This window comes from Synchiropus splendidus, chromosome 16 (genome assembly GCF_027744825.2).
Source record: "Synchiropus splendidus isolate RoL2022-P1 chromosome 16, RoL_Sspl_1.0, whole genome shotgun sequence".
NCBI classification, from domain to species: Eukaryota; Metazoa; Chordata; class Actinopteri; order Syngnathiformes; family Callionymidae; genus Synchiropus; species Synchiropus splendidus.
In genome coordinates this window covers 8,836,917-8,849,239 of record NC_071349.1, presented here as the reverse complement: position 1 = coordinate 8,849,239, position 12,323 = coordinate 8,836,917, and the positions used below count along the sequence as shown (strand labels likewise).

The 12,323-nt window shown below is 44.7% G+C and overlaps 1 protein-coding gene across 3 annotated transcripts in view; it reads right to left on the bottom strand.

The window, feature by feature from the left end:
• The window catches only part of grin3ba (glutamate receptor, ionotropic, N-methyl-D-aspartate 3Ba), a 131,922-nt gene extending 123,103 nt beyond the window's left edge, over positions 1 to 8,819 (bottom strand). For all 3 annotated transcript variants that reach the window (XR_008412635.1, XR_008412634.1, XM_053844685.1), the window contains exons 1-3: positions 8,758 to 8,819; positions 8,478 to 8,526; positions 7,191 to 8,096 (exon numbers count right to left, since the gene is read on the bottom strand). Coding sequence is in view for 1 of the 3 variants with exons in the window: in XM_053844685.1 (XP_053700660.1) it covers positions 7,191 to 7,724 (534 nt within the window). In the remaining 2 variants the exon portion in view is untranslated. The remainder of the gene's footprint in view (positions 1 to 7,190; positions 8,097 to 8,477; positions 8,527 to 8,757) is intronic.
• Positions 8,820 to 12,323: the final 3,504 nt, after the last annotated feature.

The following is a 12,323-nucleotide window of genomic DNA, read 5'->3' as shown; positions in this document are numbered from 1 at the left end:
GATACTCCGACACCATACATTATGAAACAAGTATATGAAAATAATGACACATAATGCAAGAACATGTATTAACCCTGTTAGCATAAAAGAGTTGACAGAGAGCTCCAGTTCTTTAAAACGGAGGTCTTTATTGGTCCTTGAGAAGAACTTAAAATCACCAATATTCATATATGTATCTCATATGAAATATCTGATCAACATCCACATCAAAGGTCTTATTTGAATAATAATCTAAAACCATGTGTTCAGTGTAGCTCCCTAGTTCAGTTCTGGTTATTATAAGGAGGAGGAGAGACAGTGAGGACACATCACTACATCTACAACTTACAACAAGTTAGCTCCGTGCTAACCGACACGCTAGCTGTTAGCTGGAGGGTGTGTGGCCTCACAGACCAAACACGGAACACTCTTTCATCATTCTACGATGGTGTTGAAGGGGTTTGGTCATCCTTAAGACGCGTTATCTTCGCAAACAAAACGAAGCCACACTTTTGAACACTACGACCCGTCGCCGCTCGAACACCTCCGTGACTGATTGAGGCGGTCAGTCGGAGGGGGTGAGGTCGAGGTGGCCAGTTGGAGTCGGACCTTAGTCAGGAACCAGTTAAAGGAGCAGGAATTAACATATCTGGATGTGATATTTTCTCACTGCTTCTCAATAACAACCAGCTGTCGATGCCCATCCTGTGGCCCGTGTGTGCAATGCACACGTCATTTTGACGTCTATACAATTTTGTTGTCGACGTCATCGATGACATCAACTCATCGTTGTGGCCCCAATTATGAGCGCCACCTGGTTCAGTGATGGAGAAAGGAACGCTTATCAATGTTGACCCCTCTTTTCTAACTGAAGGCAGGAGCATCGACCATTTCACAAGAGTTTCATTATTTGAAAAGTATTTGCACATAATTATTTTTGGAAAATATTCATGGCGATAATGATATTTTTGATGCAGCCGCTGGTGTGAAAAGGAGGAGAGCGTGGATCTCCTCCTCCCTCCCTCCCTCTCTGTATCCTTCAGCAGATGAAAAACAAACCTGTGCTCCATTCCCAATACCCAGCAGATATATCTTCACGGCAACCCAGGGGAAAAGACTCCTCTTCCGAAAAGAAACAAACCTCTTTTCGATGTGAACGCTTCGCCGCAGTTTCTTGGCAGTGGGTTTGTTTTGTCGGCGAGTTCCTCCAAAACTGCGCCGCCCCCCTCTCTCAGGAACACCTTCCTGTAGTGCAGGAACTTAGACTGGCGCTGTGTGATTTGTTGGTGTGTTTTTCCAGCCATCAGAGCAGAAAACGAGTCGTAATTCCCAGTGAGTGGAAGATTAGGTTCTGTTTCCTTTTGGTTCAGGCCAGCGCTACTCTCGGTTCCAGAACCGAGGTTCCGCCTTCAGTCTGTATCACACCTTTTATCTCTCACAATTATTTTTTTTGAAGTCGCTGCACAACAGAGAAGCTGGGTCTGATCTGATAATGGGCAGAATGTTGTGGGGTGTTGATCAATGCCACCGAAAATTATATCACCTTTAAAATGACAAACACTTGGTCCACAACTAAACTCTTCCTTATATGGTGCTTTCTGTGCTTATCGCACACAGATGGCAGTTGGCTGCCACAGTGTGCCATCAGGAGTGTCTTGCTCCGGGGCACTACGATACAGCGTTGAACTGGCAACCTCTCAGTCACAAGCCAACAACTCTACTGACTGATTCAAGTATGTATAGATATTGTATAGTATAGATATTGAGCAACCATCCGAACACATGGGATAATTCACTCCAAAAAGTGAGCACAGTCTTGGGGAGATGAACCACTATTTATATACGATTCAAAGCAAGTTTTGGAGACACGCCCATTGAAGACAGCATGAGGTCAACCCTAAATTTAGGACTGCTGTCAGCACTTCCAAAAAAAAACGTGAATTGTGCTTCAGAAATGTACAATAATGTCCACTGAAACTATATTAGCATGTAATAACAAGTCAGGTAAACATGCCTCATTGAAAATCCATTAAAAACCGGATTCTATTTTATTATATTTCTCATCCTTGAACACCCTAAGAGCCTCAAATTCCATGTTTAATGACTAAATTACAGCTGCAGCAGACATACTGACTCGGTCACGCACCACGTTGAGACGCAAACCATTTTTCACGCCACCAATTTTACAATACCATTGTGTTCTCCCGGGCGTCATAACCCGGCCCTTTGGCGTGTTGAATTTTTCCATGCAGCGGCTTATGTGTTTACTTTGAACGGCAGATGCTGAAGCGCTTCCTGGTAAATCAGTTCCTGTTTAGACAACAACAAAGTGCTGAGTGAAAGCAGGTCAAACTAATTTTGTAAATGCCACCACATCCGCCGACACGCTCTCCACAGACCTGCACCGACCATAACCTTATCAAAGAGGTCTATTTGAATTCTGCAAAAATGATTCAGACTCTGGAGCTGTCCGTATTTTACAGGAAGCCGTGAAAATATAATTTGTTGTGTTACTCTACATGTTGTTTGTAATGCTAAAAAAATAGATGTTTCATGGCATAGTTGTCATGGCAACAGTGAAAAATGGCAGGTGACTTTTAAGGTCAGGACGTGACGGAGCTCAAAGGTCAGTTAATCATTTTAACCCACGATCTTTTGTTTCCCCGTCCGCTGAGTCAGACGCTCTCTACATGATGAGGTCGCCAGTGTGCAAATGTGAACTCCAAAATTTGAGGATGCTGGTTAAAGCTACAGATGGAATCTTGAAAAAATAAAGAGTGAAAAGATTGTAACCCAATATGGATCTTCGAAAATTCGAAATCTCACTGCCTGAGTCCAAGGATATTGGTAGACTGAGGACGCTCACAACAAACACGACTTGGAGACACTTGTTGCGCGACTCTCATGCCATCTCTTAACTCATGTTAAGAAATAGATGCTAACAATAGCGCGTGATTGACTGTGGAAGTATTCAAAAACCAACTAAAGACTTGGACGTGATTTCCAGCTACCACTGCGATCAGCTTCTCTTCCATTTCACTTTTTTTTTTGTTGATGAATTTCTCCTCTCTGCATCCGACACAGTAATACCAGTGATCACACCGCGGCTTGTTGCCAAAGTTTGCCCCAAACACGTCACATCACCCCACATTTTGTCGCACATACTGCACCTCTGTTTTGCGCGTAAATGAGCCGCTATAGTCGGACAGATCATGCGTTCCATCTATTCTTTTCCACAGTAGTTCCTTTTGATGGGATTTATTGAGATCCCTCTTCGTGACAACAAAATAACTGTGCAGTATTCCAAACAGAAACAGCAATAGCACGGTCAAAAACTAGTATGCTTGTCTGGCTTCCAACACTTCTAACGTCAACACGCACAGGTCGCATACGCCTTTTTCAGCCAATGAGAAGAGCAGTCACACCAATGCTACCAGGTGACACTATTTACGCCAAGCTAAGAGATCAGAAAATTCAGATCACAACCACTCACAACCAGACACACGTTTGGGTACCGCTTGTTTTGCTAAAAAGTAAACTAAAAGTCCTTAACTATGTCTTGGGGGGGACAAAAAAAACCCTGCGCTTCCAGGGTGGAGGCACCATCGCAAGCCATTGCCACCCAAACCGAATATTAGTAGAGTAGAATGTGTTTTCCTTCTTATCCTGCTGCAGATTAGCAACATAGAAAAGCAGACCGACTCAGCGGAAAAAGAGTGATGGTTGTTTTCCCGTGCTCGACGATTGCGTGGCCCACTTCTGCAGAAGTAAAACAGCCTCAAACAGTCATGTAAATCCTCCCCTCTGCTCTCCCGTCATCATCTGTCCCTCTCCCGCTCTCTCTCTCCGAGTCTGAACGACTTCTTCATTGAATTATTTTGAAGCTTCGAAATCCATTCTTTCAATAAATTCTGGAAAAGCCTGTTCTTATGGCAGCCCTCTGTCAGAGTCCATCTGTTTCAGGAGTCTCGGCAGCCAAGAGAGTCCAGATCAAGTCCTGAGCGGTGTCTGTTTCATGTGCCACACACTCAACCCCGCTGTCTGTTGAAAAGGACATCGGTGGATTTAAGTGAGTGACAGGGAGCCACGGTGCTGCAGGGAAGACACACGCACGAACATCCTGTTGACAAATCTACACACACGAAGCAACACAAGCCAATATCGGTGTGTGTGTCGGCCCGGCAATGCACCTCTGCACAGCATCAATCTCTCAGTAGTTCAAGTGTTTGAATGATTCATTCAGATAGGCGCCAAAACACAGCTGCCTTCAATCACACACGTGCGTGCACACACACACACACAAGCACTAAACCTTCCCAGCTTGAAAGCTCCGTCAGCAGATAGGATATTAAACATGTATGTTGGGAGAGCTGAGGGTTAAACCAGCTGTGGTAGTTGGCTTGGCGTGAAATCAGGAAAACAGATTGACGGGATTCACTTTCAAAGCTTTGTTTCATTTGGTTCTGCCACCACAGTCGCATTTTCATTTTGGTCTGACACCCCCTCAACATGAAAGATATAATGCTCTCTTACAAAAGAAGGGTGCAGCAGAGAAGCCACTGGCTTCCAGGGCAGAGAGCCTTTTGGATTTTGCTGCGTTTATGCTGAGACGATGTTGTCAACTTAGGGTTTGGAAACATCATACATGAACTCGAAGTGACTGAGACTGACGTCTAGAACTGTGTCGCTGAAATGCATGAAGGGGATTTGTCATACAGAAAATGGTCTTCTGGTTGATGTGCGAGATTTAAAGGCAAAGTCTAGACAAGGCTTTACTTAGGTTTTAGACACGTAATGGAGACGACCAGAGCAAGGGCAGTAAGAGTTGACCAGATCAAGTAAATTCCATCGGACAACTTGAGGCCAATGGTTCACAACAATCACAATACAATTTTTCAATACACGCTATAGCCAGCTGGGGGCAGTATACCCAACACGGTGTTGTTTAAAAATAGCTAATTCTACAGCAAAAAGCGCCTCCATTGTATCCATGTCAAATGCTGCAGCTCAACACTCAGACGCAATGGTTTCAGGATGTTGGTGATCCAAGCTTTTAGCTAGGATTCTTTCATGCCACACCAACTAATGCCACGGACAGCCACCAGATTTTGCCTGAAAACAAATATGGCGCCCGCAATGAAAAGCAACGTGTACACAAAGGAATAAGAATCTGCTCATTTTGATCCAATTCAGGGACATTACCAGGGAGACACTGCCCTTTCACGGAAGCCACAAAGATGCCACGAGGACACTTTACAGGCAGCAATGACTGGAAATTTAGGGAATCTAACATCTTACATTTCTCAGATTAGGGCACCCCATGATGCCCAGACGCCACTCTAGCTAAAGGCTTAATCGTGTGTTTCTAGTGCTCACATCATTTCCGGCATCGTGAGCCAGTTGCCTCAGGCCAAATTTAACACGAAATGTATGTTCATAGAACATTAAATGTGAGTACAAACAAACCATGATGTTTAGTTTCTGAATATCTGTCACATCTTTGTCTTGTTAACAGTAGAACAACAACACTGGCGGCCCAGATTTTGCCCCTGTGCCTGACGTTTGACGTGCCTGACAGATAAGATGAGCCAGGTCTTACCAGCAGCTGTGGTGACAAGCAAACAAACATCACAAATGTGGGCGTCTAAGGCTGAAATACGAGGTGCGTCCGAGGTGCTTCTTTTGAAAATTACTATGGGCTGGCTGGTGAGAGGAGTTAAGAGGAAAAACTTTTTCATCTTTTTATTGGCACTATATATTTTGTGGGTGTGATAAAATCAAAAGTGCCCTTAAATCCTGCAGAAACTTTTGAGTTTCGACACCCAGGAGGTCACCAGTTTGTCTGAACCCTTCAGAAGCTCCACCACTGGTCCCTCCTATATTATAGCACTTAATCTAAATCAAAGTAGCATCAAAATTGAAGAGTTTCTGTGCTACACACGGTGGTAAAATTTTGTCGTGTCAGGGATCGTTTCTCAGGCTTTTGAGCAGTCGATGTCAAGCTCAATAACCTGGTGATCTCAAGGAGGGTCGGAGCAAGTGAAATGCTGATGAGGTGCAAGGTTGATGATGAAGTCATCGGATCAATGCCGACCTATTAATCCACTCAATATACTGACATTTACAACAACAACAGATTTGAAGGAGGAGTTTACAACTATTGTTTGGACGGCTAAAATATACCTCTGGCGCACACAAAAATACCACCTGGAATGTTGGAGCAAACCCACATAAAGCACTTGGAAAGCAGGACGTGTGGCACAGCAGACGAAGCGTGCGCCGAATTTTAAAGTTCCATTTGGATCCAAATTGAGTTCACCTGGATACAATCTGATGTTGGCGGATGATGGATGGTCTTCTTCGTTTGTGAGCACAACACAATGATGCTCAGGTGAAATGGCAATTAATGGTGTGTGTGTGCGTTTGCAAAGTCCACTACTGCTTCCATGTGATGTCAAGCAAAGCCTTCACACTGTTTAGGACCAATGATGTTGGTGTAATTTCTTTAAACCTCTATCACACATTGCCACTGTATAGAAGGACACAAACGTAAATGCCTTAAGATATGATGACAATTCTGAAATGATCAACGCTGCAGATGAGTCAGAACAAAAAACTGTGCTGCTTCCACAGTCCTGGAGTAAAATTTTAATCTGCAGTTCTGCCTCTTCCGACATAGATGAGAACATAACCGTCCACCGCAAGAATTCTAAATAAATCACTTGAAAATGTGTTTTCTGTAGATGAAATATTGGTCTTCTTTTGTTAGTATTTAAAATCTGATGCGTTTAAACAGGAGGGTTGTGAATAAGAAAACATAAATCAACCTTCTATATAGATGCACAGCGAGATAAGTGGACAGTCTGCAGAGGTCATTTCAGGCTTCGGCTGAGATAGTGAAAACAGTCTTCATGAATGCAATCGACTGTCGGCTGTGTAACAAGTGTGCGGACGTGCAGAAGCTGCAAAATTATAAAGGTTTTTCCTTGAACAATTTCATGATGGTTGAGAAGGTGATGCTCAACCTTAAACACTAGCAGGACCTTTATCAACGGGGCTGAATAAATATACTCAGATCAAATATGGGGATGAAGAATAAGCAGAAAATATTTTGTTTGCACAGACATTGACGGGGGTCATGCCTTTTCTGGCAGCACGTTTGAAATGGAGCGTGACATGTGGAGCAGACTTTTGGAACAAGAGTTGCTCACCTTGGTGACGAGCGGCTCGGTGTCCTCCAGGATGGAAACGAAGGGGATCTCCAAGAATGAAGACAGGAATTCCACCTGGATCAGTTCCTCCCTGGTCCGAGGGAAGGCAAGCATCGCCGAAACCCCTCTGACAACCAGGTCCTGGCAGGCGCTACGGGACAAAGAGACCGGGTCCCATCCCACCGGCGACCGAGCCACCATCTCCAGGCTGAGGTTGTAGGGCAGCAGGGGGGGCGTCTGGGACGGGGTCGTGGAGCTGTCCGCCCCCCCGGTCTGGTGCCGGAGGCTCGCCAGGGCGCGGTTGAGCGCGTTCTGTATCCGCGCCGGCTGGCGGGTCGGCAGGAGCGCACCGAGGCGCACCGTGTGTCCGATCCGGGTGAGGATGTGGCAGGGCTGGGTGTGCGGGAAGCAGGGCTGCGAGGCGGTGATGGAGGCGAGCAGCAGCAGCAGCGGGAGAGTTGTGGCTGACAGGATGAGGAGATGAGGTCTCCCGGGGGTGAAGCTGTAGGTCCAGAGTCCAAGGAGAGACACCATGCTGCAGCTCCGACACACAGCAGAGGAGGACTGGCATAGCTCCCTCCTTTGACCGGCTCTTGCGCTTCTCTCGGACTTCTTACCGCCTCCTGGTTGGGTTCAGAGCGAGGGTGACGACCATCAGCGGAGCCTCCTGCATCTGCAAACTTTGCCTTCGGACGTCGGGAGTGACAGACGCGTCGCGGACGGAGGAGCGGAGCGCGTCTGTCACTCGGCACGAGGAGCGCTCGCTGGCTGCGAGGTGCGCGCGCACGCGGCACCGGGTGTCAGTGTTGGTCCGCGCGCGCTCACGCCTCGAATCGATGCTTTCATTCCCCTCCCGTTTTTAAGTTGAATTTCAATTTCCTTCCTTTTCTCCCCGAGGAACACAGACTTCACCATGAAATGACAAATGCATGCAGATAATTAGAAGTGGAAAAACTGTGACTATAGACAGTTTCCAGCGGTCTATTTTTTTTTTTAGAGATTTGAATCATCACTTACAATAACATTTTGTTACAGAAGCGTAATCTTTGTAAAGCGTTGCGTCCTGACGCAATGACCAATCTTACCTTCTTACTTTCACAATAAAACAAATATATTTCATTTTGCAGCTCCTTTCACACTTACAATGCAAGTAGAGTGTGTTTATTTGTAGCCAGTTGTACCAATAAATATTTTAATGTAGAGTAAATATATTTTATCTGAAGAATAGAATACTGTTGAGACTCTCGAACCTTGGACCGGAACAACATGCTGCAGTGTGCCACCTACCTCATCCTCACAGCACCACAGAAGTCCACAGTTGCTCACTCAGCCTCCTCTGAACATGAAAGCAATGACAGGAGAGGTGGTGTAAAACTCAAAAACAGGAGTCAATAATTCTATTTTTAATGGAAAACTCATTATTTTTCAACCAGCTGAAGTTAGCCTGTATGTGCTAACAACATTAGAGTCTACACAGCAGGTGTGCTAGGTGAGGCACTGAATAACTGCTCAACATCAACAGGTCTGTGCAGAAGATATTTCCAGGACAAAGTTATACACAACTCACGTTTCCTTTCTTTCCTTTTTCCAATCAAACACTGCACTCAGAACTCAAATGGTGTCTCATCATTTAGACCGGGAGCTGTTCGTGGCACGAGTGGGGAGGGGTTCAGCGACACACACACTCAGAGGCGCTTTCAAAATAAAAGCGAGTTAAACATGTGCAAGAAAACTTACCAGTATTTAACTATTTATTTATTTTGAGGCGGGTGAATCGGCCCACCATTTTCTATACACTTGGCCAACAGGTGTACAGTATAAAAAATAGCCTCTCTATCGCTCTGAATCCACTGAAAATAAGCAAAATCTTAGCTCACAAATGGTTCAAGGAATGATTCCCCGAATCAGTGTTACAACTTCAACAACAAAAAAGTCAGCACTATTGTTTCTATACAACACCAGCCTGCCAACTTTTGGACCATGAATTCACAGCTGTCGGCCTGAAACTACAGAGCTCGGGTGGCCCGAGGAACACTAACTTTTGCAGCCCTTGAACTGAAAATGTATCGGTCCTTAAAAATTTGCTGCAGTCTTTTTCAGTTATATTGATGCACTTAAAAATACTTCATCAAAAAGCATGTTATTGCAAATGTGTGTTTTCTCAGATTGACATCCTCACGTTGGAAGTCTTGTTTGACCGCATTATAAAGCCTTGATCATTAATAAAATGATTATAAATTGGTTATTAATGCAATTATTGGAAAGAATATCCTCTGAAAACAGATTGTTTTTCATTTATTTGGGGCCAGGATTGAAGTAAAATGTGCTCATACAGCTGACAGCCTGAAGATATTTTGCATTCACAAGAGAGAGTCCAACCTCAGGCTGTATCAGCTTTATAAACATAAAGCGGGTATCAATATTTGATCACAACAGTGGCTTTGGTTGTTTATGTTATTACCATAAAGTCACTTCAGGTTTATGTATTTAGCACCGACTCAAGTCATCTCAGGACATGAGATTCAAAGGACTGAGATTTGCTCGCGACACAACTTTCTTTAAAATGTTTTTCAGAACTTGACGTTTTCTTTTATGGAACGTGGTTGCGAGGATGACTCAAGACTTGGATTGGATTGTTTTCAGGCAGCCTTTATGAGAGCCACAGTTTGTTTTGCTTAAGTTTAAGGGCGTTTGTTCTGCTCTTGAGCTCAATGATGCCTGGTTTATCTAAATAAAAACATGTGCTTCCTTGCGTCCCACTGCCATGCTAACCCCCTGATATATTCCTTTGTGCGATTTGATGTATTTCATTTTAAAAGCCAGCTCCTGCACTTAAAGTTATTTTGCAGCTGAAAAGGCGACTTTACACAAATGAGCGATTAATAAACTGGAGCTGTGCTGTGATTTTCAAATTCACTGTGAGCGCTGATAATGGTAGAGCAAGGCTGGTCTCACTGGGTGGCCCAATAGGAAATAAAAAAAGTCACCCGTTTTTCATGAATCCTCATCTATATTTGACACAAATTCACATTCATAACAAGCAAATATTTCGCCCTTGTTAAATGCTTTAACCCCCCTGTTATTTTGGCCTATTTTAACATAGAATCCCATAGTTCTCTCTCATGACCTGCTCATCCCTGGATTCCATATTCTTTCCATCCGCTGACTCACCGCTAACTATAATATCCCATTTTCCGAGAGTGACTCTGACGTCCTTCCAGGTGTCCAAGTAAAACATCATCCACATCTTTTTGGTGCCAATGCTGCACAAAGGGTTCCGTTGTGAATGTCAATTAGGTTTCGCTCATTCAGCCCCTCTTTAATTCATTCGCGACTCACTTCGCTCCTCTCGCATATAATTTCCGATCATTTGAGGGAAGCATTCAGCGGATCTTTTTGTCTGCTGCTAATTGTGATCAGCGGTGTTGAGCTGGGGAGGCGCACACCTCTCTTTTCTCTCACACTTCGCTTTTGCCAGAAGCCACCGAGGCACGGCCAGCCTTTGTTTCTTGTCAGCTCCCTTTCTTCAGAACAAGTATAGTGTTTATTTAAATACACTTACAAAAGTTTGTCACCAGTACGGATCACTATCAATCCCCAGTGCTCATATGAAACTGTAGAGTGAACTGAGAACATCCCAATGTTGTTTACATCCACATTTTGCCTCACATCAAAACCACAACTGAACCCAATTTGGCAACACCTGTCACGCTATTTGCACTTGTTTCTGTCGCTTGAAATAGACCACACCACTCAGACACTTCCACCGCCTGTAAAGTAGCATTAAAAATATAGGTGGATCTACAGTCATCATGGCGGTTCGGAGAGTCAGATCTGTAGCCCACTATCGTCGCATGTCTTCGGATGGTTACTGTGTTTGGGTTCGGTTGTAACACATCCTCACTCCGATGGCGTCATATATTGACATTGGGAAAGTTACTTTTTGCATCTGATATTGAAGAAAAAGGCAGTCTTGCATGTTTACGCATTGGCAGCGCAACGTGAAAAAAAGACAGAGGGTAAGTTATCGGATGCCGCTTCATTTATTCTATATGTATTAATGTGCCAATTGCTATTTAAAGCCCATCAAACAGACGTACGTTTTAGTCATAGTGACTTTCTGTCCCGTCACTGAGGAGAAGAGCCATGTCAGGGGTTAAAAACAGCAACTGACATCCAGTGTGATTCACTGAAGAGAGCTTCAGCATGTCTCTCCATCTCTCTCCCTCACACATTCCTACCTCTGTTGCTCCCCACACTCTGCGACACGCGATCCCTACCTGGATTATACTGAAAAAAAAAGTGTTTGTTTTTTCCTCCCCCAGCACATGATGCTCCATGTGGCCCAGCGCACCCGCCTGGAATGCTACATGGGAAGGAAACCATTCTTTTTGTACAACACCTCAACATGCAACACTGTAGTGAAGGCTGCCTCTGTCGTCAGCATAGGACGCAGAAGCCCACTTTCCCATCATCAATATATGACTCCATGGGAGTGAGGACAGGTTGACTGGGAATGCACCTACTGTTTCTGACCAAAAATGGCTGAAAAAGGCTGAAACATTTTTGGCCGAAAGGCTTGTAATACCACCCCCCTCTCTCAGATAGGCAGATAGACAAACACTGCTGATGAAATACCCTCCTCTGTGTCACAAATATTTATTGCATCTGTGACCCAGCATCATATTTGTTTAAGAGAACTGTCTGCCTTCTCCGCCATGTTTCCGCTTGACATGAAAATCTGGTGGCGATCACATCACCGCCTCAGTTTTCCGCCGCCACACTGTGGGATCAACAAGTTATTTCACAGCCCACTGGCTAGCTTGCTGTGATGCAGGTGACAGCTACTGACAGGTGAGCGCAGACCTTCCATCCCTGTCCTCCACACTTACCCTGCAACCCTTCCAAAAATACATTGCAAACACAGAGGCTGCCAGTGTTCTGCTGCAAAACCAGCATCATCAAACTTTCATGGCTGTTCACACAAGCCTTTATGCACCTGTTGTAGCTCGGGATCTTTCTCCTGGATATTTTCCTAGAAAGAGATTTACTGCAGCCTTATGGTAGCTTCGTGTGCGCCATCAAACCCAGCGTGGGACCACGGCCGCGCCTCCCTTAATCAGACATACGGAG